Below are 26476 nucleotides of genomic sequence, written 5' to 3'. Positions count from 1 at the left end.
GTTTACATGATTAATAAAAATATTAGGAGCAGAAATATATTCAAAATGGCGTGAAACAGGTTATCAGAACATACCTCACTGACACGTTGGAGTTGATACGGTCCAACATCGACTTCACTGAAACAGGGAAATGAGTAGTGCTTTTTGAAGGCTTCAACGAGAGGAATCTAAAAATGATGTCAGTTTTCTCAAATGACGAATGTGGTAACCGATAAAGACCCAAAACACTCTGGCCCAAGAGATGAAAAGTGATTGAAAATGACTTATATGTACCATAATAGTTTTGAATATGATGTACTATTAAGGAAATTCAATTAATCATCAATTAAGAGGTATGAGAAATTGTGAGTATCATGGACCAATTTATGTCACACAAAAAAAAAAAAATGTAATTAAGGCATTACTAGTTATCCACACCAACGGAGAGTGACTTGATGGGGTAACAAGTTCAAATGTGGAGAGAAAAGAAGTGGTCTTGTAGTTGCAAGGAAAAAGAGCTCAATTATAATGACCTACGAGATGGACCGAAAATAATTAATGGAGTAAATGATAAAATAATTAATAATTTATTTTATTCATTTAAAATTTAAATTTTATCGCCTAAAATACTCATAATAAATACTAATACTCTTAAAAAAAAGTTAAATATAATAATATATTTTATATTAATCATTAAATTAAATATTTATAAAATTATCACATATAAAATAAATTAATCATAGTATTAGTAACATATATTAAGATGAAATTGGGAGTGTTACACTAAATAATATGTCCTTTTTTTGTGATGCTCATTTTATCTTTCATGTTTGCTTATTTTTATTAGATCTTAATTTTCAATAGTATAAAATATATTATCAAATATTAATAATCGATAATATATTCAAATGGATGGACAAAATCAAGAGGACGATAAACATTTCTTCAATTTTTTTTTTCAACAAACCAATATATCTATAGTGTGGATTTTTCTAACTACGGCCCACAACTATAAAGGCCCAAAATACCGAAAAAGGAAAAGTCCATGCAGAATTGTTCCTCGCTCCCGTAAAGTCCATGCAGAATTGGCCCAAAATACCGTAGTTTCAGAATCTAGAATGGGTTAACAATAACATCGACGCATAATAAACTTATCCGATATACGCTAATAAATAAATGTATGTCTTTTTTTATATATATAAATAGCTTTTTATATTAAGAAAATTGTTAATTTAAATAATGTGTTTATTATGTATTGTATATTTTTTATTATTTAAAAAAATTGATCGTGAAAATGTTTATTTTATGTATTAATTTTTGTAAAAATAATTTTTGTATTTCAATATATTAAATTTGATTTTTCATAAATTTTTAATATTAATAGGGAATATATATAAAGAAAAAATGTTAAATACAATTAATAAATTAAAATGATGTTTATATTTAGATATTTATTAAAAATAAAGGATAAAGATAGTGTTTCTCTTATAAGAACCAATTTGTCCACATTGTCAAAGCAAAGACATGTGAAAGCCACGTTAACATTGTCATAATTAAAAAAAATATTGTGTTTCTCTTATAAAGACTATCATGTCTGATTTATTTTTATTAGTACATTTTAAATTAACTTTTTTGGTTACTAACTTTTTATACTTGTCGAAAAATACTTTTTGTAAATTACTTTTTTTTTAATTTATATATTTGGATATTTAACTTATATTTATTTTTTTATTTTTATGAATTTAATCTATATTTAATAAAATTTAATTTATATACACAATTAATGTAAAAATATTTATATTGTCAATCAATTACGATCATTAAATCATTAATAATATTTAAATTTTTTTTTTATGACTATTTATAAAGTCATCTATATAATTAATTATGATTTTTCGAATGTGTAAATTCTTTTACATATCAATATGTTGAAATTAAACTCATTTAATAATTTGTTAAAATATTTTTTTTTCCAAAAAATGCACGTTGTTTTAACAACAAAAATAATATCTCAAAATAACTTTCATTTTTACTTTATAATATTTTCTTTTTTCAATTATCATCTAATTAATATTCTTCTTTCTCATACATATAAAAATCATTAAAATAAAAAAGATAAATTTTTAAATAAACTTATTGTATCTAAATTAACAGAAGAAAATAATAAAATATTTATAGATATAACAAATGATTTGAATACTTATATATTTATATTTGTAATATTAAGAAGTGCAAATTATTAATCACAATGAATCAAAATTAATCTAAAACGAGACAAATTATATAGCATGGGATAAGCCCCCACCCGCTACCCCGGTGACTTTTCTCCCATTCTTGTTCTATAGCAGTATCAGCGAAACTGAAATGAAAGTCTATAACATGTGTATGCTATTTTTTTCTAATCATGGGTACTATGTTTAAATAATATGTTATATTATAAATAATTTCCAATCAAAATTAAATTTTTCATCCTTCTTGAATTAATGTAATAAAAACTTGATCAAATTAAGAATTGGACAAAACCGGATAAACCGTTGAATCGGACGCAGTTTTTGCAAAGCGCACTATTTTTTAAATATATTTAAAAATTAGGGCCAGTTTGAAACACTTCTCATTTTTTATTTTTAAAAATTATTTTATAAATTAGTTTTAAAAATAAACTTTTAAAAAGATTATAAAAATAAAAATCCGTTTGACTATTCAATTTTTAAAAATTATTTTAGAGAAGAGAAAAAGAAAAAAGAAAGCACTGCCGCATGACTGAAGATGAAAATGGCACTAGCACATTTTTATATCCATTTTCTTGAAAGAGACTTCTATAATATATTTAAAAATTAATTTGTTTTGATATTATCGTATTAAATTGCTAATAGTTCAATTACATATTATCCATAAATAAAAGTTGATTATATTTAAGATCTAATATTATTAAATTTTAATTTTTTTCTTTTTAATTTATTTTAAAATGATGTTATTTATTATAATTTTAATTAAAATAAATATTTTTATTTTTATTATAAAAATAATTTATTTAATCATCAGAACCAAATTAAATAAATATATTAAAATTATTAATTTAATTAACTTTAATAGATATTATAGTAACATTCACATAAATAATTTAAAAAAATTATTGCACAAATATTTATTGTACGAATGCCTACTATTTCCTCTAAATGTTTCAGTATGGGACATTATCAGTACTGCCCATTCAATGTGTTTGTGTACGTAGCACTATAGCGCATGTTAGTAAATGGATCAAATTGGAAAACTTCTGTTCTATTGGAAAGGAATTCTTAGATTAAAAAGTTACTTTAGTTGAACTCTCAAGACAATACATTGGAAGATTTATTATATTTACTATTTAATATAAAAGAATACGAGCAATATTAAATTAACAAGACCATTTGCCAAACATACTGACTATTATAGAACTACCTGAGAGTAAAAAAAAAAAACTACATAGATTGTTTCTTTCAAACTAGTTAATTGTTTGAAGTAATTCATCAAATTGAATTAGACATATATCGACATAGAAAAAGAAATTAAAACTTGCATAAATTATTTATGAATTGTAATATTGTATTTATTTATATTTAATGTATTAATTATTCGATTAAACTAATTAATTTAATTATACTTAGACAACACACCGGTTCAATTTTCGATTTGATTTTTAATTCATTAATTTGAACAACTCAGATAGATAATTTTCTTTTTCAATTTTCTTTTAAAAACAATAGATCGGTAAATCAAATTTTTTTGTAGTATTTAATTTTAAATTAACTTCTAATTTGTATATATGTATTTGTGCTAAGCTTTTCAATTTTTTTTTCATAATATTATTATTATTATTATTATTATTATTATTATTATTATTATTATTATTATTATAGCGCACATTATGGAAAAGAAAAATATTTGATATACATCTATATTATGAGATTAAGATATAAAAAAAATAATGTGGTAAATGTAATTTACTTATGATGTGATAGAAAAAAAAATAGAAAATAAGTGTTGAATAATAAATATATACAAATTTGAGGTGTACAAAAATCATGATTATTATTGATGAATTTTATGACAAGAAGAAGCGACGTGCATGACCTTGTTTTTACGCAACAATGTGCACAATTTAGATAAACATTACGTGTTTAACTATTTTTTATTAAATGTATTTAACTATTATAATTTAATTTTTATTTAATATTAGTATTATGTTTTTTTGATTCTCATTTAATTAATTTCTAGATATGTCTCTGATCAAAACCAAAATAATAAAATAAGAAATCAAACACACAATATCAAGATGGGTAGACGATAAACAAAATATCATCGTAGCATTTAGATGATAAATTACAAATAAAATATAGAAAGTAAAATTAAATCTAAATATAAATCATTTATTTAAATCAAAAGATAAAAAAAAAATCAAATTAAAAATTTCTAGAAGAAAACTGACTTAGAAAAAAAAAGTAAATATGTGAAAAAAGTTACAGTTTTTGCACATATTAAAGGTGTCTGATAAGGTGGGAACAAGAAGCAAATAGCAGTGGGCAAGAGGAACGAGAAGTCGGCAACTATGATGCAATAACATTAATGATTTAATTAAATTTACTAACATTTAGAGGGACAGTTGAGTTAGCATTTATAGCTCATACGTCTAACTATATGCCTTACCATCATTACCGTAATTGATATTGATATCATATGATATGACCCCTTATTCATTTCATCATTATTATCATAACAATAACATATCAACGATTGAATTAAAAGTCTCTTAATATTGTTATTCACCAATCAAATAATCACCACCATGGCAAATGATGCAACTCTAAGAACCTCTCTACTTTGGCTAGCAGCAATTATATTAGCAATTGGCATATGCACCCACTCTTTCAAAAAAATGATGGCTACCTATGTGTTGGGTCTTGTTGGAATTTCTGGTGTTCTTCTACCTGATTGGGATTATTTCAACCGTCATTTTTCTCGTTGGCCTTACCCTGTTACTGTTGAAGAAAGATCAGCAGCATCTCTTTCCCATGGATCTGGATTTCTAAGGTGCTACTACTCTTTATATACTCTTCTAACTATATTTCGTTGAATCAATACTAATTATTACAACCTCTTTTATTTATGAATCATATCTATCAATTAGAAGGTCAAAAATAAAGTAGTAATACTAATTCAAAGCAGTGGTATTACTTTTGAGAAGATCTATTCTATGAGTTCAATTAGTTCACTTTTTTTGTATTACTAAATTATATTTATTTATGGTTATGAAATGGGATATCAAAAGAGCATAGGATGGAACTGGTGCATGGATGAATTATGGATGTTAATTCAACAATTTGTTAATAGATTTTTCTTCTTCTTTGAAACAGGTTTGCATGTTCTCCTGTGAGGGTGATTGCTTATAGCGTTGTTTATGGATATGGTATTTACAAATGGTGGGAGTATGTAGCTAGCTAATTGTTAAACAACTTTTGTGCTAGTCATGGCATATTCTTTTCAATCCCAATTTTACTCGTTTCCTTATACTTTTCTTGATTTAATTTGGAGGAATTCATATTACCCTAATAGTGATTGTCAAAAGGTACTTTACTTGGTAGATATGTTAGAAGTTATAGATAGTTCAAAGATAGCCAATTAATTGAGATTTGTTGCTTATGATTGTTATATACACTATATCCGCAACACTCCAGCCATTACCGTTAACGGCGATGCTACCTTACGACCTTCTCGCTCCCCTAACCACTCCGTTGGAAATAGCGAGTTTTTGCCAGCAGCTCAATTGGTAGTGGGACTGTGTGGAGGCGGTACTTATCCCCCAGGGCTCGAATCCCAAGGCAAAAATTCGCTATTTCCAACAGGAGTGGTTAGGGAAACGGTAATGGCTGGGGTGTTACACTATCATTTATAAAGTGTATCATATATTCATTGGGTATAAATATTTGATTTGTTTCTAGAAGTTTGCGTTTTGATGATATCCATTAATATAAGTTTTTATTTTTTTAATTTAAATTATGTAAATTTAATTTAGTTTTAAAATCATTCTATTATTGGTTGTTAAGAAAAAATTTATGTGACAAACAGAAGAGTTACGTGATATTCTTTGACATAACAATAGTTTGATGATATTTTAAATATTTGGCAATTAAATATATTTATGAGGACTAAATAAAAAATCCTCAAATTTGTAAAATTTAAAATAAAAAATTCCATTTCTTCTTCTTCTTCTTTTTCTCCTTCAACAACATAAAATTCCTTTAGAGCAGATATTTTTTCATAAAACAGGCAGGTTCTCAATCTCATCTAGTTCACAAGTTTGAAGCAAATGTCAAACAAAATGAGGGTAAAGATGCATGCCATAACAAACATGAAACTTGGCCATTTTTGTTGTTGGAATTAGATAGAATAAAGAAACAATGAATTACCTTTAGGGATGACAACATAACCCGCACTCGCGAGTACCTATCTAAAATTGTTTTGATTTAGATGGGGAAAATTCGATTTGATTGGATACGGGAGCGGATTTTCTCCGAAATTAAAATTCAGGTGTGGGGACGGATGCAGGTGTGTTGATATCCATCCGGTGTGCACATATTGAATATACTTAATATTTATTTAAATATTAAAAACTAAAATTTCATCTCTATAAAAAGTATTTTTTTTAATGTTATTATTGTCTAATAATAATAATTTTATTATACTAATTATAATAGATATGATTTTTAATTTTATAATTTTATATATATGAATGGGTGCGGGTGGTGGGCGGAGAAACCTGAAATCCGTTGTGGACAGAGATGAGAATCTAAATTTCAGACCCGCTAAAAACGGGGGCTGGTGCGAGTTTTCTCCGATTAGTCGGGTGCGAAAGTGGGAAAGGCAAAATCACTACAAGTAATTTTTCATTTTTACGACACTTAGCATGCGACGGTTATGAAATAACCACCCTCACCACAAAATTGCGACGGTTCTTGGCGCGGTTTTTGTTAATTGCCGCCGCCGTTTAAAATACTCAAATCACTCCCGAGTTTCATTTTCCAGCTTTTGTTGTCTTCATTTCTTAGTCTCGGGTGTTGTATTCCTTTTTCAGTTTCGCCAAACCCTAAAATTTCTGAAAACCCCCAAATCTCTCAATCTCTGTCAACACTAAAGGAAACGAAATATAACTTTGAAGAAAAACGGAATCACCTCTGTCAAAGAGAGTGATTTATCATCTTGCAAACAAGATCAGCTCTTGCAAAGGTAATCTCTCAATTTATCAATTTCTCAAATCGCTAAAAAAGAAAAATGAAAAGTAATAACTTCGACCGTGACACCGTTTCTCACTTGATCTTTGACAAAAACTAATAACTCTTTCTTTGTTTTATAATGACTTGGATTGTAATAATCATGTGTGCTTGTTACTTATTTAGATGTTATGAATGAACTTTCTAGAGGATGATGAAATGCATCCTAGAGGTTCTATTAATTTGGAGGAAAGTCACTCTAATTTTTGGTATATTAAGTGCATAAACTAAAGAAAATTCGTATTCAATTTTGTATAGAGAGTGGATCTTTTTATAGACATCGTGTTTTTGGGTGCATGCCTTTTAGTGAATGAAGAAAAACAACACTTCAGAGTATTTAAATAAAGGATGTAACATTTCATTAATATCATGAAGAATTGATACATATATTAATGTACAAAAGAGTTTCATCTTCTTCATTGAGTGTCTTGAAGTTATTTCTGTCCTTACAAGTGCAATTCTCAAATATGGAAGGTTGCACTCAAGTTTACTCAACATGATCTAACATTTTCAAACATGCGGCTCCAAAAATAACCGCATTAGTATTTTCTTTGGTTTCACTAGATTCCTTATCATTGTTTTCCTTTTTCAATAATCGACATTCATTTTTGAAATTTTCCATAATAGAAACAGCAACGTTTTTTTTAATCTTTTTCACGTTATCATTTAAAAAATAAACAACATTTTCACATGAAATGGAGGGGAACACAACAACCTCAGGCAAGAAAGTATGAAATTTGTATCTGACTCCTAAACCCTTTCCCAAACATAACTGGTCATTTTGATGGCTGCCAACAAACTAAAAACAAACCACTACCTAGCTCTTTCGAACTTTCTTGATTGTGATATATTGCGGCATGATTTTGGCATCAACCATACATGTGAATAAGTTTCTCAATAGCACACAAAGAACAGTAAGGTGAGAATTCTATTTACCTGATTTGAGTAAACCTTCTCTCTCTCCGTGAAACCACAAAATTACATGCATTTACAAGTAGAATATCCAGTAAGGTGCAAGAAATGCCCAAGAATAATTGATAAGCTACTTTAAGAGTTACTACCTAAAGCAAAGGGACGTGCTTGCTTGGACAGACCGTGCTAATGGTCAAGACCAACTGCCAGATGGAATATAAAAAAGTTAACAAAAATGTGTAGAAGGAATAAGCATAAAATCAGGATCTTGCAGCTGCTGCTAAATTTATCTGCAGACTTGAAGCCCGGGTATATTGACTGCAAAACCTATCCAGAAACTTTCTGCTGGTAATATGTGTGTTGTCCATACGTGATGTTGTTCTCAGTAGTATGGAATGGTAAACCAGAACTATGTTTTCACCCTCAAAGCCAAGTATCAAATATAGGCAATTGAAGTTGAAAATTGTCATTCCACAAAAATATCAGATGCTCGCTTATAAATTATGTTACTGCTTCTTATCCGTATAAAACTGAAGATCAATTCATTGCTTACTCCACTTTGAGAACAATCTTCATGAACTCATACACAAAGTAACTAATTGATGCTGAAGGAAGTACCTGAGAAAGGGACATCAAAACAAAATTTATTGAACTTATATGATTAAGAACAAAGCAACTTAAGAAGCATGAAATCAGAAATAATAAAATAAATGAAAGTATACTTCTATTTAAGATCTAAATTTAGAACAGAGGAAGACGTTCATAAAGCAACATAGTTTTTTCGTTATTGGTCCATAATATATAGAAACATCCCCATGATAAAAAGATAAAATAGTTTGTTTTGGTATATACAATCAACATAACGAAATTTTACAGGGAAAATTATCCTAAAAAAAATAATCAAAACATTTCATAAACAAGACATTGCTATGTTGAGAGAATTAGAGAAGGATCATGTACAGCCAGCCTCTGACCACCACATAGTACACAATGTAAATGGAATTCAGATTTTTTTAAGTAAATAGAAACGTCACCCTGCATGAACCTTAATCTACATTTAAAAATTAATATAGTGAATAATCAATAATCAATATGAACAGATCAATGAATACTGCATAAAATAACTAGAGCGCGACAAGAAGTTAAGAACTTAGTACCTGCAATAAACTGGGAATAAGTCCTGCATAAAGGGCTGGAACCCCTCCTTGTTCCACTATTTTGACAAAAGTTCCTAGAGAACTTAATTTAGTAGACTGGACTTGCAATTGAAGCTGCCTCCTCACAACTTCAAATGGGTATGTAGCAGCTTCTGCACACGCACCAGCAATAGCCCCATACAACAGTGTTCTTAGCGGCCCCAACTCAAGCTGATCAAAGGCACTCAGTTCCTGCCCATGTTTATGCATATTTTGGATTCTTTTCATTCCTTCGGGTGAATGCAGATAAGCTGATTTTAGCATATCGTATACACCATAAAAAACTGCACTAGAGGGAGCCATGCTTATAAGTGATGGTACTAAACCCTTGTATAGAGAAAAGAAGCCTTCAGTTCGAATCATGTATTGGAAAGCACCAATTACACCACCCAAAGCTTCTCCACCAGGTGCCACTATCTTTGTCCGAATCTGAAAGGCACACAGTAAGCTTTCCAAGTAATTGTGCTTCAAATAGCTAAAAAACTAACCTTTATACATATGATTCAAGTTCTTGCACTAATTGGAGGAAACATACATATACCACGTAACTGCAGTTACAACTATTTTCTTACAAGAACACATGCCATTATGAAACTACTACAAAGGGGATATGAAACATTTGAATCTGCTCATTTCAGCTTCTAACACGACCCTGGCATTTCCTAGACAGGGACACACTGTTGTGTCCGTGTGAAACATCTTATGCCTATTATTTAACTTTTTATGCACCGCAGAGAAACATATTTGGATACAAGGGGGCTCGGCAAGATAGTCAGGGAGAAAGAAACAACCATGTTTTATGGATAGACACGTGTTAAACACGACACTAAAATTACCAACAAGAATTCAAATCCAAACTTTTCCTTAACTAAAGAAAGTTAAGAACTTAAATGTTCAGTTGATTTTTCATTTACTCAGTTTCACACCAAGACCTGGAGATGACTAAACAGATGTTGGACACAAACAACTAGAAGGTCACTATTTGGTTCCTGAATCCGAAAGCAACAAATACTACAATATTAGTAGTAGTTGAAAGCTTACTTGTTGAGCCCATAGTCAACATTGAATTCATAGTCTGCTTAGTACCAATGTATAATTGTCATGTTTGTATTCCATTGCGTGACTGCTTTACTTTTGACATGCAAGTTTATGCTAAGAGACGCAAATTTATACAGTTGGGCAGTTAAAGATAACATAAAATAAACAAAAAATCATGATTCAGATTATCACCACATACAGTGTCGAGTGGCAGGCAAATAATAGTAGCAGTAACCCCAGCGGCAGCACCAGCAATAAACCTCTCAAAATTGGTAGTTTCCTCGTTTCCAGAGAATTTAAGTAGTTGCTTTCTATACGTATCGTAAGCACTAAAGTTAACAGCTTTGAATGGAGCCGTCCGCAGAATATTTACAAGGTTCCCTTTCCAAAAACCTCTCAACCCTTGAGACGTAGCAATTGTTTTAATAAGCTCAATGATATTCCTCTTCTCACCACGAACCATATATTCCAGCTTAAGTCTTTCAAGTGGTGCAACACAAGTTCTGATCAAAACCATATAGCAATAGTTCAGATAGTACTTCAAAATAAAATCATAAAAAATGGAGGAGCATTAACCGGTACAGAAGTGTCACATGTGGTCTACATTGGACTGATATTTATATATCAGTCAACACATCAACAATGGACAATGTCGCCACATTTAAGAAGTTCAAGGTCCTCCCAGTTCTTACTGCTACGACAATGATCACTTCGGTGTTGATTAGACAAAAACAAGAGAAAACGAATATAAGTTGAGTTTTGAGACAATAATATTAGTTTCCAAATTTTATAGTCAAACCAGCATCGATTCGGTCATTGTCTTAGTGGTGAGGACAAACAATATCATAACCTTCTATTTTTGGAGAGTGAAATTGGTTTTGTTAGAATCTCGAAATTTTTTTAAGCATTGATATACCCTATACTATATTTGACACTTCTCCACATAAAATTAAATCAAATATAATTAAACAAAAGTAACTTCAATTGCAACATCCAAAAATAGGTATTGTGAAATTAAACAACATATACCTAGAAACCATTGCAGAAATAGCACCAGACCATAAATGCTTAGTGGTATTGACGGCATGACGTTCTCTTGACCTAACCTTTTTATTCCGAACGACAGCGTCTGAGGTAGTTGTCTCCTTGTCGGAAACGTGTTCGCCATTTTGCAGTATGTATGGTTTGGGATCGACGGGAAGTGTAGAACTACTACTTGGCAAACTAACCGACAAAAAACACCCAACCGGAACCCTTCTCCGTCGCCGGTGAAGATTGGATTCAGAAGAAGCAGTTACGGGAATCGTTGAAGAAATGAAACGAACAAATGAATCCGGAATTGTGGGTTCGAGAAACAATCCACCGCCGGTTCCGGTGAATGAAAAAGAATAGGAAGTGGGATTAAAGAAAATAGGAAGAGAATGGGGATTTAGTTGTTGGTTGCAAATTTCCCCTTCTAGCATTGGCATTTTGTGAGGTATTGCTTACAGTAGTTATGGGAATGCGAACACAAAGCACTCCAATTTTGTGAGGTATTGGAAACGCAGATTGAATAGCCGGTTGTAGCTTCTCTTCGTCTGAGAAGTGAAAAATTCCGTCGATGAATAATAAAATGTTGCTGTCACCTTCTCTTTCAACAACCTGCTATTTACGACAGCTCAAGAAAATAAAAATTAGCATTATCCCCTATACTATAACCCTCTATTGCTTCCATAGTCTACATTTACTCTATAATAATTACTTTTTATTTTTATGTAAATTAAAGTTTAGACATTACAACGATAATTACTTATTTTAGTGGAAACATCCAAGTATCTAAATTATAGAAATAGCAATATAGTATTAACTATTAAGTACTACCACTCATATATATATATAACAATTATCACTTCTTCAAATATCAAAAATTAATATACTCTAGATTATATTAAAGGGTTAAATAAATTTTTAATTACTATAAAATTTAAAGTTTTATTTGTAATCTTGTAAAAAAACCACATTGTTTTAGTCTGTACAAATTTTTTATCCAATTAATTGTAGTCTATCTTGATATTAACATATATTTTGAATATCTTTATAGAAATATTTAATTATAAAAAAATTCCACAACAATAATTTTTTAATTTAAAATAAATTAAATGAGTTTTTTAAACACTATAAATTTAAGATAAAAGTAAAAGTAATGAAAATGTTAAATTAGACAATAAATTTTGAGCATTTTTTTATGAAGAATTTTTTAAAAATATATCTAAATATGCATACTATAAAATTATTTAAAAAAAATTAGTGACATTCTAGTAGGAACTAAAACTAATTACTTGACAAATTAACAATTTAGCATAGACTAAAATATATAATTTTTTACAAGATTAAAAACAAATTTTAAAATTTTATGAAAACTTATTTAACTTTTTACTAAATTAGTCCATTTGCTATTACCAAAAATAAATAAATAAATTATTAAAAAAAGAGAATAAGAGAGGAGATAATATTTTAAATTTAGTTAGTTTAGTTATTTTTTAAAGTAGATAAGAGGTGATGGGTGTAAAATTTCTCATAGGCATCTTTCTGTCTTTTATATATTTTGAAAACATTTGAAAGAGAGAAAAATAGAGGAAACAAAATTAGCTTATAAAATCATTTAAAATTTCTCTTAATTCTTTTGAATCAAATATAAATTTAATTAAATTGTTACCGTTCATTCAAATTAAACATATTTATATTTTAATTCACTCTCATTCATTAAATTTTCTTCTATTTTCTCATTAGAATCAAATAAATTCTTACGATACATAATCGTCATCTATAAATATATATCGATGCACATTCATAAATTAATGAAAATATGTTACAAAATCAAGATTAAGTTCAAATTATCACATTCTTTGGGATCATTTTTGTGACAACAATACATCGGTGGTGAATGCTACAAATTACCACTTTCATAGATGATTTAGTATAGATTGGTATTTAAAAATCAATTAAATTTATACTTTATAGATGAGATAGTGACAAAATTAATATAAAAAACAAAATTAATACTCAACTCATCAAAGAGACATGTTGAATAAGATACATATAGATAGAATTGATAACTACTACTTTTAAAAAATACTATTAATTGTGGTTAGTATTTTGAATAAATATTAATCTTCAATAAACTTAAATCACTTTAAAATTTGCTTTGATTTATAATCAAGAATAAATTTATAAAAATTTCAGATATTTTTTAATTATATTTAATTTTATACGGAATAACAAATTCAGAGCATCTTGACAATTTTAGTGGTTTACAAGTCATTCTTTTTTTTCAACAAAAAATTATAAAATAGATTCATTCAATTCAAACTGCAAAAGTTGAAACGAAACAGAGTTATTATGGAAGTGTTAAAATAGAAATTACAGAATTTTTTTTGAGATTATCATTGAATAGATTGAGCACTGCTCAAGGGTTTGGAATTGATCTGCTATTCCTGTTTCCTCACTCTAATTTCGGTCTCCCCAGGTTAGGACTCAAACACAATCCACAGCTTCATTCATTTTCTTACTCTCTCCATCACCAACCTCATTTATGGAATGATGATTTTATAATTCTTGGAATAACATAGATACATTAATTTTTTATCATTTGCGATTCCTGAAATCTTAATTTGAAGTCGATTGTTAGGGTTTGTTATTGTCTCTGTACAATACCAAACTTCCAATTTCAGTATCTTAATTTGGCTCTACTCTCTTAATTTTTCATTATATGTATAGAATCAACATAAGCTACGTTCATTGTAATGTATAGTAGTATCTGCAAGTTAAAAAGATATAGAATCTGAATTTCTAAATTTCAAAGGGAGATACTTTGATAGTATTTGGTAATTGTGTCTACCTACTATCTTCAATTTTATTGGTACAAGTTAAAACACAAAGTTATGATCCTTATATTTGTGGGTCCAAAGTTTACTCTATCTTGACAGATTCAACTAGTTGCTCTATGTAGCACCGGCACCTCTAATCGAAGGTGTCCTGGTGTCGGACACGTTTCTGTGTCGTCGGAGACCGACACGACAGTAGCACATTGATTACATTCAAGTAATTCATTTTCGTAAAGGTTTACTAGTGTCAATGTGTCAGTTTAGAATATAAATTGATTTAAGGGATGTGATATAACCGACACATGAATTTCCAAGTACTACTAGTAATGATTGCTTTATCTGCAAGCTTCTCTGCTACATTTGTGTCGAATTACCCTTAGGCTGAAGCTGAAGGAAATGCTAATTACAGCAAAATCTCATCTCTTCTTCACAAAGATAGATTCACGAGATGAAACATTTCTTAAATGCAGCTGACATGGTGGTTCCAGCATTCCGAGATTTTGAATTATACCCCATATGTAGATATGGTTTTTCAAGTGGATCAAGTAAGGATTATGGATTGTGTATCCCTGTTACCTTTTCTGATATAGATATGCATTCAATGTGGATGTAAATGTACAAAGATACTCATAGATTTAAGCAAAGCCATTATTAGAGTGGTCAATGGTTGGGTAGCTGGAAATTGTGGTAACTGTGTCAAACCATTGGAAACATTTTACAATTATTTTTACAAAGTTTGTTTAAATATTAATGTGATGTTTCATGATTAAGAGCACTGGTGACTACTTATATGTCTAAAGTTAATAATAAAACTAACTTCTGACTGTAACATTCTTCTGTTTCAAACCTAGTGGTCCATTTGCCATATTGTAATAATTTGATGTTATTTAGTCTCTGTTGGGCCTTTGGATTGGTGTGATGATCTTGGTTAATTTCTGAAGCTTAAATCTTGTGTTATATACTGGTATTATGTTAAATTGTTATTCATTCAGGTATTGCCACAACAGATGGTTTAGTATACAGAAGCACATTTTCTTATTATTTCTCTGGAATTATTTTTCTTGCAGGAGTTTGCAAGTGAAGTTAGTGTGTGTTCGGATGCACCATGGGGATGTGAAAAATCATTTTCATCTAGACAAAATAATTTTGGTATGTTTTGATAGTACTTAGTTTCAGAATTTATTTTGCACCCAAATTTCGGTTTGACTAAATGTGATAAGATTAATTAGATTTTATAGTATGTTGAAAAATGATCCTAAAATGAATGAATTCATTCAAAACTTAACTTATGTTGAAAAGTCATTCAAAAATAAATTATTCACTTCAAACTTTAATTTAATCAGATCAATTTGACAAATGTTCATCCAAACATATAGTTGGCAGTTATTACCTCATGGATTTTTTTTGCTTTTGGAGGGCATAATGAAGGAGAATAGAATTACATCTTAGCAAAAAAGAAAATTTTATTTACAAAATCTTATAAGACGGAAGATATCAAAGGTGGAAAAATTCCATTTTGCTAGAAAATATACATGAAGACCATAACAATACGTAACCGAGACTACTTGTTTCAATTGTTTGAAGACTCATCACCAAGCATAATTTATAAATGTTCCTCTTTTGGCGAAATTGTTCTAATAATATCACAACACTCAGTTCTCTCTCACACTACCTGTTTCAAACGTGACATTTTTTCTTTTCTTTTATTTGTTGTTTTGAATTTTAAGGAGATTAGCATATCAACTACACATGTAGCAAAAATATTTTCCTAAACAAAGTGATTGTTTTTAGGTTAAAAAATCACATTAGTCAAATTGAACATTTGTTGCAATGTTGATAAATATGGATGATCAAGACCAGTATCTACATAATATGATTATGAACTAGGCTAGTCTCTACAGCAGTCACTTATCAGAACTCAATCTAGCGCTCAAAGTATCAGTACATGAAGCTAGCTAGATTAACCATCAATCCACTATTTTCAACTTGTAGCTAAAGATATATAAACAAACTTGGGCTATTTAGCAGAGAATAAGGAAAAAATAACAAGATAGATAACGTAGGATTGGTCCATGCCAGGCTGTATATAAAGCTGAAAATTTCATTATGAGTACTATCTGCATGTTCCTAACTTGAGCAGAAAAAGCTGCACATGCTCTTCAAGAATTTTGAAGGGTTCTGATCAAGTGAGTGCATGAATTTGCAGTTAGGACAAGTTGGTGATGATTTGCATAGCATTACCAACATGTGGCACTGCATGCAAACTGTTGCAACCATCTCTTTATAATCTCCCTCAGACGACAACCACGACGGAGAACCAGTTAAACCACCTGAACCTTTCTTACACCTGTTTGATTCAATACTAAGATCACCATGTTCAATCAAACTCTTAGGGGAACTAGAATTCTGCTTCATGTCATCACAAGTACTGTTTGCTTTTTTCCTTTGTGATTCACATGTCAAGTTTAGCTCAAGGTCTAAGCTCATGTGATCAGAAGGAGGTGATTGGTGGCTTCTTTTTGAGTTTTCTTTCGTTGTCCAATCCAGTCTTGTGTTACACAACTGTATCTGCCCTGACTGCACATAAAATACGCTATCAAATTAACTACTAATATTTGTCTATAAAAAAAGTACGAGATATAGAAAGAAAATAAAGTGTTGAATGGGTGTATATGTATCACTATTGATAAAAAAAATGTCTTCGTGAGGTTTTCTAAAATGTTTGACAGTATACAACACATACCTGAATACTAAGGTATTGACACCATTTATTTGAAGGAAACTGTGTTTCGAGACGAGGCTCTATATCAAAGGGGGATTGCCTTTTCTCTAAATTTATTTGGTCCTTGAAGAATTGTTCGGTAAATGGTTCTTCCCATTTTCTTTTCTTTGAGGATGCTTCAAATTCTTCGTGAACTTCAGTTCTTGGACTCTCAGTCAGTGCTTTGTAAAAGGATACCATAGCTTCAAATGGTGGTGTTTTCCACAAACCTTGTGGTTGTGTGAGTGTATATCTCTTGGTGTGATAAAATGTAGTACAAGACTTAGGTGTTTATATAGGATGTTTCCCTTGGAGTAGTACTATAACTTCAAAGGAGAATTTAATGTGCACAAAAGTAGAAGGTCCAAATAGAAGGCCTTTGCTTACATATAACGTGAGTTTCCATGTTGGCTTTGGATTAATTACAGAGCTTCTAGCTAGTGTAAGTCTTAAATGTGATTTTTTTTAATAGTAAAAACAAATACTGAATAAAAAATCGGAAGTTCATAATTTCATCCACATATCTGAGCTCTCTTCCTAATACTAATATATAAGCATCCTTTTAAATTATTGTGTAATTTATTATTTTTAAAACGGAAAGTCAAATTGAATACATTCATGTCTAGGAACATCTACATATAAATTTGACACATTATATTAATTATCTATTTTTCTTAATATATGTGAAAAAGAAAATAAATATGTGATTTTTTTTAATAGTAAAAACAAATACTGAATAAAAAATCGGAAGTTCATAATTTCATCCACATATCTGAGCTCTCTTCCTAATACTAATATATAAGCATCCTTTTAAATTATTGTGTAATTTATTATTTTTAAAACGGAAAGTCAAATTGAATACATTCATGTCTAGGAACATCTACATATAAATTTGACACATTATATTAATTATCTATTTTTCTTAATATATGTGAAAAAGAAAATAAATGATTTTAATTAGGGACAGATAGTACTAGTGTAATTACATTTACCTTCGTCCCTGAATATATATATATATATATATATATATATATATATGAATAATGAGAATTTGAAAGTTGATAGCTCCATTTAATTTGTTAGCAATTGATTTTTTTCATGTTTACTTTTAAGAGAGAGAATTAATTTATCTATCTCATCATAATATTTATTGCTTACTACAAAAAACAAAAGATAAAATAATTTGGGATATTTTGATGAAAAAATATTTAAAGTAGCTAAAATTTGAAGACAATTTTATAAAAAGAGACAAGAAAACTCAAGTATAGAGTTTTATACATAGAGACGGATGTACTATTTGAAAACCTAGGATTATCCTTAGTCTTATATTCATGGAAGACTATTAAATATTTTTAAAATTTTAGCCTAAATTGTTTAAATACGAACATAGACTAAGCATTAAATTTAATTAAATCCCTCCTCTATAACCACGACATTGGACATAGGCGGTTAACGTGTTATATGATTTTGTGATCTCTCTGCAATTATTTACAGAAGGTGGGTACAGTTTTGGTCACTATGATGTTGGGTTTGAACCTTTATTAATAGTAAAATTTTATTTATAAAAAAAAAAAATCTAAAAAAACAAACTGAGATCGTAACTATATTTGATTTATATGGTGAACCAACAATTCATGATCAGATTTTAGTTGTTATCTGATTAAGCATGAATTAATTTAAGAGTCTACTCTTGTTAATATGATTTGTTTTTACTTGTACTAGCCACGAAGCAGAAAGGGCAAGGTTTGGCAGTTATGAAAGGCGGTGAGAAGTGAAGAAGGATGACATAGTCATTAATGATGTGGGTGTGTAAGCAGATGAATGAAGGTAAAGTTTTGAATGCCAATGGTTCTTTAATGCATATATAATAACTCCAACTTCCCCAATTGGATCGCTCAGAAAACTAAAATCTTTAAAGCTCTCAACACCCTCTTTCAGCCATATTAAAACGAAACACACCCATAGATGACCTATGCTATTAACCACACCCCCATCAAGCTTTAAAGGCTTTCAACACCCCCTTTCCCGCATTAAACCAACCAAGTCCGTATGAGTTACCAAAAATATTGAACTCAAATTTATTGTTCCTCTTCTTTCTCCCAAATAATAAATCTTCCAAACAACCACTGCCCATTTGTCCTCCCTCCTCGACATCACCTTCATCATGCCCATAATTATTTCCTCATTTCTTCTCAAGAACTACACAACTTTGCTTTAATATGAAAATTCCCTAATTGTAACATAAAAAATATGTCATTTTATGCTATTCAACTGAACCCGGTAACAAGTATTTCAATGTACTGTCTGTTTGAATGCAAAGCATGCCCTTTCATGCAAATGTTAACATTTTCCTTTAACTTATGTAATAGAGAAGGGATATAAAGTTGATTTGGTGATTGAATTGGAGAAGTTAAAAAATAGAGTGACAAATAGGTGTAGAGTTTGATCTCCACCTAACAAGATTAATTAATGTAACATAGTTATACATGTCAATTTTTATTATATTATCAATATTACTAAAATTATGACAAACAACTCCGATTCTCTTCGTAATTAAATTAAATTTGGCCATGAATGAACTGTAATCAAATCCTTACCAACATTTTTTGAATTTTCTGTTCAGGTAGTTTTATAATAATCTTTAAAAAAACGACGAGGGGAATAATATGGACCGCATTGCCGATTGAAATGTGCTTATGTGTTAAAGTTTTCTGGTGAATTGGAAAAATGTTAATTGAAGGTAGAGATTACAATCAATAGTCTCGTAAATCCAACTTATACGGTAAAAGACCATGATCATTTGTGTCAATTAATTTTCATAATTCATGGAAAGCTTTCTTTAAGAAATTATTTATGGAATGTTTAATGTAAAGAATGATAAAAACGTTAGCATCAATATTGGTCCTTAATATCCAAATATAGTTTTTGATCATTTAAGATTAAATTGAAAGGGTTATTCATTTTTTTTACGGTGGGTTATTCATATATATTCATTTTATCATTTTGACAGTAATTTTTTGTCCTTAATATCCAAATATAACTATATAAAATGAATAATTAATTGTATATAATCAAATTTCATTATTATATAATGAATCACTAATTATATATACTTATTCATTTTATTTGATATTTTAAATTTTGATCTCTTCTTATAGAAAATTCTATTTTTAAATCATTTTATTTTTATTATTATATTCATAATTATATAAATGATTTTTCAATTTAATTTATTTATTATTATTATTATTATTATATATATATATATATAGGTGTGTGAACAAGGATGGGACAAGGAAACCAAATTGATTCTTATCAGAGGTGGTGGGGGTATAGGTATCTATTTTTTTACATCGATAATGATCGAAGTGATGCTGATATTTTTTCAACAAGTCTAGGCGGTGGAGAACCGCCTACAATCCATTTTGTTGTCATACATAACCCATAAGAAAATGTTTGATATTTCCTATGTTTTAATTATAATAAAAAACAATCATAAATTTGTATTTATTGTTTTGATCTACCGTTTGATCTTCTATTTTAATATAATATTCGTTTAATTTAAGTTGATATATTAATTTTGATTCGTTATAAATTCAATTAATGATATTGATATTATCAACCTTATAAATAAGTGAAACTTTTTATAAAAATTTACAACCTAAATCTTTTGGTAATTTAAAAAAAATCATAATATGTTGAATTTTAAGTTGTAAATAATTATAAAGACAAATGACATAAATGTAGGAAAAAAAAATAGAAATTTAAGTATTAAATCTTTATAAAGATAAATGACATATACGAGAAAAAAATTAAAAGATAAATTTATTACAACTAAATAAAATAAATGATTTTGAATTTAATTTTGTGTAGATTATATAAACTATTTTAACAAAGACCTTAAAAACATTTGTTAAAGAAATCAAAAATAGAAATTTTGTATTGAAAAAACCAAATTTTAAATTTTAAAAAGTTAAATGTACAAATTCTGGTATATTTTCTATATTTGACATTTTCCTATGCGTATATATACACACTTCTATAATGATTGCATAATATTCAATAAGGCGGCCGTAAGAATCTCAATTGGGAGAAATGTCACCTTAAGTTTTCTATGGTGTGTTAAATAAAATTATACCTTGAGTGAATATAGTTTGTTAGTGCGATCCTTTAAAATACATGAAAATAATAAATTAATATTTTTTCTAATATTAAATTAGTTTTTTATTTTTTATTTTGTGTCATGTTAGTCTTTTATATTAATAAATATTTACGTCGTAAATTTTAATTTCAAATCAATTAAATTAAAATTTAAAATTCTCTTTATTTTTAAATAATTTTTTGGAGGTTGTGATTTCAATAATAATAAGAATATAAATTTTCAATCAACTTTTAAAAAAATAAATAAATAAAAAAAATTTAAAAAAGAGACATTTTACAATTTTTAAAGTTAAATATGAAATTATTTTAATTTAGTTCATAAAATCACATAAAAAATTATTATATTATTTTAATATGATCAATAACAAAATTTGCAATAAAAATTTAATTTTTTTAATTAAAAATAAAAGTATAATTAAAAATAATTCAACTATATAACATTAATAAATATATAAGACTAATTTTTTTAAAATATGATATTTTCGCAGAGTACTTGAAATATTTTGTCAATAGTTGTCAATTAATTGTTGGGATAGTAGGATGAAAGAGAAGAAAAAAAAAAGTTTTGTTAAAAACAAAGGAAAACAAGTTTTCATCGCTTTCCTCGTATACTGATGGAGACTAATTACTGAGGTGTAATTTTGTTTATTTGGTCTATATTACTGAGGTGTATTTGATGGAATAGTAGGATGTAAATTCCACTATGCAAGATTAATTAACAAACATTATTTGTGCACATTTATAGAAATTGAAGTACTAGTACTAGTAGGAAAAATAAAATAAAAGATGGATCCAACTACCAAGTCATTAAAGGCATTAAGAGAGAGATGGGGCTTGAGTTTCAGGTAAGGCTACCTGTTTTCATTAAACCACCTTAAATTCAATTAAATGCAGAATTCAATTGAGACCAAATTAAAACAAATTTGTTTTCTTGGTCATCATTTTTTATTTATTTTTCCTTCTTCATTCTCATAGGCAGCTTTCTTTTGTTAAATGCCTCCAACCCACTTTGCCTTCCCATCATTTATGTTCCCCCTCTTCCTTCCGGTTTTAATCACTTCTAAGAAGTACTAGAAAAATGTCAGAATCTACTCAGCTATACCTTTGTTCAAATCCACACTTATTTCTCCTCCACCCATATCTACCACTACTATGCAATTATGAAGCACTATGGTATGGAGAAGTGCTTGACTGGTAAAAATAAATAATTAATGTGCACTAGTTCTTAGTTAACTTCCACAGGTTTTTCCATTTTATACAATAGCTAATTTATTTGACCATTTCGGACCGGTTAAAAAATATATAAATTGAAGATAATATTTTATTTGTCTTTAAATATTGAACTCTATTAAAAAAAATTAGTCCCTTTTTACGAGATATACATAATTTATGAATTATTTATTTATCAACGTATTTCTAATTATGTTAATTATAATAAATAGTGATTCTATCATAAAAACATATACTAATTCACTCTTTCAAAGGATAAATTTATAAAACAATAGAGAATGCTAATAAAACTAATATTCTTATTAATTTTTTTTTAATTTTTGTTATTTAGTCAATAAAGTCATTTATTTAAGGGTGGAAGTAATAGTGTTTTTTACTAAATTATCTTTATTAAGTATTTGTGTAATTACTATCACCATAAATTTATGTTTTGTTTGTCAAAAATAGCAAATATTGAGGAAGTTAGTTGATAACGGATAACTGATAAATTAGTTGATTTAATTTGAAGTGGTTGGTAAAATTAATATTAAATTAGCTAAATGTATTAAATTACGTAAAAAAAAAAATATATTTTTAATTAATATTTAAAAAATTTAATTAAGACAATGAGGGTAAAACCAAAAGGGAAAAATTAAATACTATAAATTATAAACTCAAACACTAGTTTAAGTAGTTTATAAAAAAAGTTATAAGTTTTAAAAAAATATTATGAACTTATAAGAAAAAATAGTTACCAAGCAGAGTTATTAGCTTAAACGCTATAAACTTGGATTTTTTATCTTGCCAAATAGCCATTTAAAGTAAAAGACATATTGACTTGAGAATTATGCATGTAGTATTAATTTTGATTACACAACTAAAAAATTTAATTAATATCACCTAAATTTGACATTGTTAATTATTTTGAGAGTACTTTTATTTTGGAAAGGGTCAATCTTTGTGGAACGAACAAAGTGAATATATTTTTCAAATTAGATTTTTGTTTTTTGAATAAAATTTAAAATGAAGGAATGATGTCCCAGTCTAAGAAAAAAAAAATTTATGATTCATTAAACACTTAGAAAAAATTTACATTTGTTTCTCTTTAATAACATTAGTAGAGATTGAATCCACAACTTGCCAAATCAAACATCTAATTTTTTTGCCACTAGATCAATAGACTTTTTCATCATATAAATTTTTATGAAAACTTATTTTCGGAGAACATTTATTGAATGTGTTTTAAAAATATAACATTAGTTAGATTTTTCATATATTTTGAATAATCAAATATTAGTTTTTTTCTCCTAAAAAAGAAAGCATTGCAATAAATTAAGAATACAAGAAACAAGATTTTTGTGTCTGTATCAATTGCCATATAAATATTTGATTTACACATGTTACTTTTTTTTTCTTCAAAATAATTGATCAATTCATTAAAGGAATTTGTCTTAAAATAAATGATCCATTCAATTTTTAAATACTTTTTATCAATTATATCATTTTATTAATAGTATTTGCATCAATTGTAAAAACATTATATCTCATTGTACATTTATTATTTATGACATTAATAATGTATCAATATTTAATAAAAAAAATTTTTATTTATTTATACATTTTTTAATATTTACGAAATAAATAAATAATTTTTTTTGGGACCGATGGAATATTTAATACGACCATGTAAATATTTATTTCTCAAAGGGTGGTAATTTTCTAGATTATTTTAGTGGCAGCGGATAGCAATTTATGTGATATGAGATTTTTGATCATGATCATGTGAGTTTGGGATCCAAATTGGAGGCGTCATTTATTTGTATAGGAGTGGGTAGAAAACTTCGAAAATTATCAGAATTCCAACTTCAGTTATTCGGATCAATCCATCGTTAATTAAAATTGATTATTAGCTCTTTGAGCCCAATTAATGTTCGTTTAAGGTGAAGATTCCTAATAGTACTTTAATGATTTTTATTTATGGATAAAATAATATAATAATTATTAGTCACACATATTATAAAGTTTTAAGTACTTTAAATTTAATATATGATATTTAATTTATTAATATTAATATTTGTAGTTGAACTAAGACTTAAAAATTATTAAAGACTTGATTAATAAACATAATAAAATTTAATAGTGAAAATAATTAATTGTTGGATATAAATTCAAATACGGCATGATGTTATTGATGAATCATTTGATAACAACAAAAATCCTAATTGGCCATAACACTAGGCTATATGGTCTCTAATATATTGAACATAACTTATAATAGCTTCTAAGATATAATGATACAATTGAAGAACAGCCACAAGGTAGCGAATATTTGTTACCTTTCTCTATGTATATTCCAGGATTTTCTCCAAAATATTAATGTGAATGATTCTGTATATTCTTAATATCATTGATAAATGATTGTGTCATATATTAATTTGAAAGTTACTTATATGTTTATTTGACTTCAACACTAAAATTTGACTATTGTTATAATAATAATATATTGAGTATGTATTATATATAATTATTTTAAAAAAATAACATACAAAAAATTAATAAATACTATCATAAATTCACAAATAATGATAATATTTTAAATAAAATAAAACGTGTAATTTAGTACAAATATTTATTAATTAAATTAAAATTTAAAAATATATAATTATTTAGTGAAGTTTCAACCGACACTAATTAACTAGACCTTTTTTACTTTGTCACAAAAAAAAATTATAGACTTTTTCTAGAGTATTTCACACTTTGGAAGTGCCATTAAAATTCAGACTTTTAGTAGGAGACTCTTCCCGAACTGATTACCAACTAGATAATTCGATCTTTGCACGACCATTTTTTTTTTTCCACATGTAAGCTATCATATGGTCTATGGATCACTTTTATTTTTACATGGTTTGAGTTTTGAAGGTGCTACGCATAACGACGGTATTAACCATCTTGTACACAATGGAGGAGGTATGGTTTGTGTGAAAATAAAAAACGTGAGGTGAGGTTGATTTTAAAGATTATAGGTAAAATCAACACATAAGTGTTTTCAATTAATTATGCCAAATACATAAATATATTTAATTAATTATGTTAAATTTAGTTTTATCGTTATTTTCAAAAAATTAATAAAATATATGTAATTGATTTTAATTTGCTGCAGATACTTTTTTCTTTTCAATTTTCCAAAAGTAATCCAATAAAAATTGGTTATTTGACGATCCCTTATTTGGTTGGTAGTGGTAAGATTGTGTGGTTGTTGATCTTAAAACACTTTCTTGCAAATGGTTGAAATGTAAAAAGGCTAGCCATACATTTTTTGTCTTATATTTTTTAGTTTTTGAATCGTTGTGTTGTCTCTATAAATATTTATTGTTATTAATAAATAGTATATTAATTAAAACGAAAATTGAAAATAATAATTTATAGTATCATATATTAGAAATTAATCTAATAAAAATAAAGATGGTTACACTATTTAAACAAAAAAATGAGCATTGGGATCAAATTTAACTAGAAATAAACACTTTATTTACCTCTCTTAGAAATAATCTTTTTAAGGAAGATAAACAACAAAGTAAATTGAGTGTAATGTTTCTAGATATTTGAGAGGAGGGTCAGAGAATCAAATTTAAAAATAATGTTACAAATACTTTTATCATGAGCTAATAAAATACTAATATGAAAATATCACATTTCAGAAAATAAGGAGCTATATTGGATGCCACTTTTCAGTAGAAATCTCATATGAATTCGTCATTATGGTCGCGAAGGATTCTCCACAAGCCAATGAGGCATCAGTGTCAATGTTCATCTTCATAACCCCCATAGAGGGTTTAATCATGTGTTTTTTATTAGGATTAATCAAGTTCTGCTTTAGAACTTTACCATTGATCAAAGAGTAAAGAATAAAGTCAACTTGGTTACAAATGTAATGCAAAAAATCATTCTCCAGAATAAAATCAAAGAGTTTGGATCTTTTAAAAATTTATTAACCGTCACACCAAAAATCATATTCCACCCCCAAGGGATGTTTACAATGTTGTTGTGAGTAAG

The 26476-nt window shown here is 27.9% G+C and overlaps 3 protein-coding genes and 1 long non-coding RNA gene across 5 annotated transcripts; 2 read left to right on the top strand and 2 right to left on the bottom strand.

The window, feature by feature from the left end:
* The first annotated feature begins 4685 nt into the window (after window positions 1–4685).
* Window positions 4686–5956, top strand: LOC101490175 (signal peptidase complex-like protein DTM1). The gene is made up of 2 exons (XM_004500568.3): window positions 4686–5046; window positions 5370–5956. The coding sequence occupies exons 1-2, from the start codon at window positions 4802–4804 to the stop codon at window positions 5455–5457; spliced, it is 333 nt and encodes a 110-aa protein (XP_004500625.1). The 5' UTR covers window positions 4686–4801; the 3' UTR covers window positions 5458–5956.
* A 2237-nt stretch (window positions 5957–8193) lies between these two features.
* On the bottom strand, window positions 8194–12113 carry LOC101489844 (probable mitochondrial adenine nucleotide transporter BTL3). Its single transcript, XM_004500567.4, has 4 exons — window positions 11459–12113; window positions 10629–10932; window positions 9353–9820; window positions 8194–8813 (listed from the first exon to the last, which is right to left on the bottom strand). Exons 1-4 carry the CDS (start codon window positions 11896–11898, stop codon window positions 8745–8747), a joined length of 1281 nt encoding a protein of 426 aa, XP_004500624.1. The 5' UTR covers window positions 11899–12113; the 3' UTR covers window positions 8194–8744.
* Window positions 12114–13734: 1621 nt separating this feature from the next.
* On the top strand, window positions 13735–20021 carry LOC105852174 (uncharacterized). Of its 2 annotated transcripts, XR_003473089.2 has the most exons (4): window positions 13735–13934; window positions 15360–15441; window positions 18776–18880; window positions 19677–20021. It is a non-coding gene; the product is annotated as an uncharacterized lncRNA (long non-coding RNA). The 2 variants fall into 2 exon arrangements; XR_001143925.3 differs by lacking the exon at window positions 19677–20021 and having other exon boundaries at window positions 13745–13934; window positions 18776–19454.
* Window positions 16077–17486, bottom strand: LOC101489311 (uncharacterized). The gene is made up of 2 exons (XM_004500566.4): window positions 17036–17486; window positions 16077–16869 (listed from the first exon to the last, which is right to left on the bottom strand). Exons 1-2 carry the CDS (start codon window positions 17252–17254, stop codon window positions 16420–16422), a joined length of 669 nt encoding a protein of 222 aa, XP_004500623.1. The 5' UTR covers window positions 17255–17486; the 3' UTR covers window positions 16077–16419.
* Window positions 20022–26476: the final 6455 nt, after the last annotated feature.

The sequence above is a fragment of the Cicer arietinum genome, chromosome 5, assembly GCF_000331145.2.
Source record: "Cicer arietinum cultivar CDC Frontier isolate Library 1 chromosome 5, Cicar.CDCFrontier_v2.0, whole genome shotgun sequence".
Classification (NCBI taxonomy): domain Eukaryota; kingdom Viridiplantae; phylum Streptophyta; class Magnoliopsida; order Fabales; family Fabaceae; genus Cicer; species Cicer arietinum.
Note: the sequence above shows the minus strand (reverse complement) of the source record. Positions and strands in the feature narration are given on the sequence as shown.

What these genes read in the sequence shown, in the direction of transcription:
- LOC101490175 (XM_004500568.3), top strand. Translation starts at nt 4,802, where the DNA reads ATGGCAAATGATGCAACTCTAAGAACCTCTCTACTTTGGCTAGCAGCA. An exon ending in CATGGATCTGGATTTCTAAG is followed by an intron (nt 5,047 to 5,369) that starts GTGCTACTACTC and finishes TCTTTGAAACAG; the next exon opens with GTTTGCATGTTCTCCTGTGA.
- LOC101489844 (XM_004500567.4), bottom strand. Translation starts at nt 11,898, where the DNA reads ATGCCAATGCTAGAAGGGGAAATTTGCAACCAACAACTAAATCCCCAT. An exon ending in ATTTCTGCAATGGTTTCTAG is followed by an intron (nt 10,933 to 11,458) that starts GTATATGTTGTT and finishes GGTTTTGATCAG; the next exon opens with AACTTGTGTTGCACCACTTG. An exon ending in TTATTCCCAGTTTATTGCAG is followed by an intron (nt 8,814 to 9,352) that starts GTACTAAGTTCT and finishes TCCCTTTCTCAG; the next exon opens with GTACTTCCTTCAGCATCAAT.
- LOC101489311 (XM_004500566.4), bottom strand. Translation starts at nt 17,254, where the DNA reads ATGGTATCCTTTTACAAAGCACTGACTGAGAGTCCAAGAACTGAAGTT. An exon ending in GTCAATACCTTAGTATTCAG is followed by an intron (nt 16,870 to 17,035) that starts GTATGTGTTGTA and finishes TTTTATGTGCAG; the next exon opens with TCAGGGCAGATACAGTTGTG.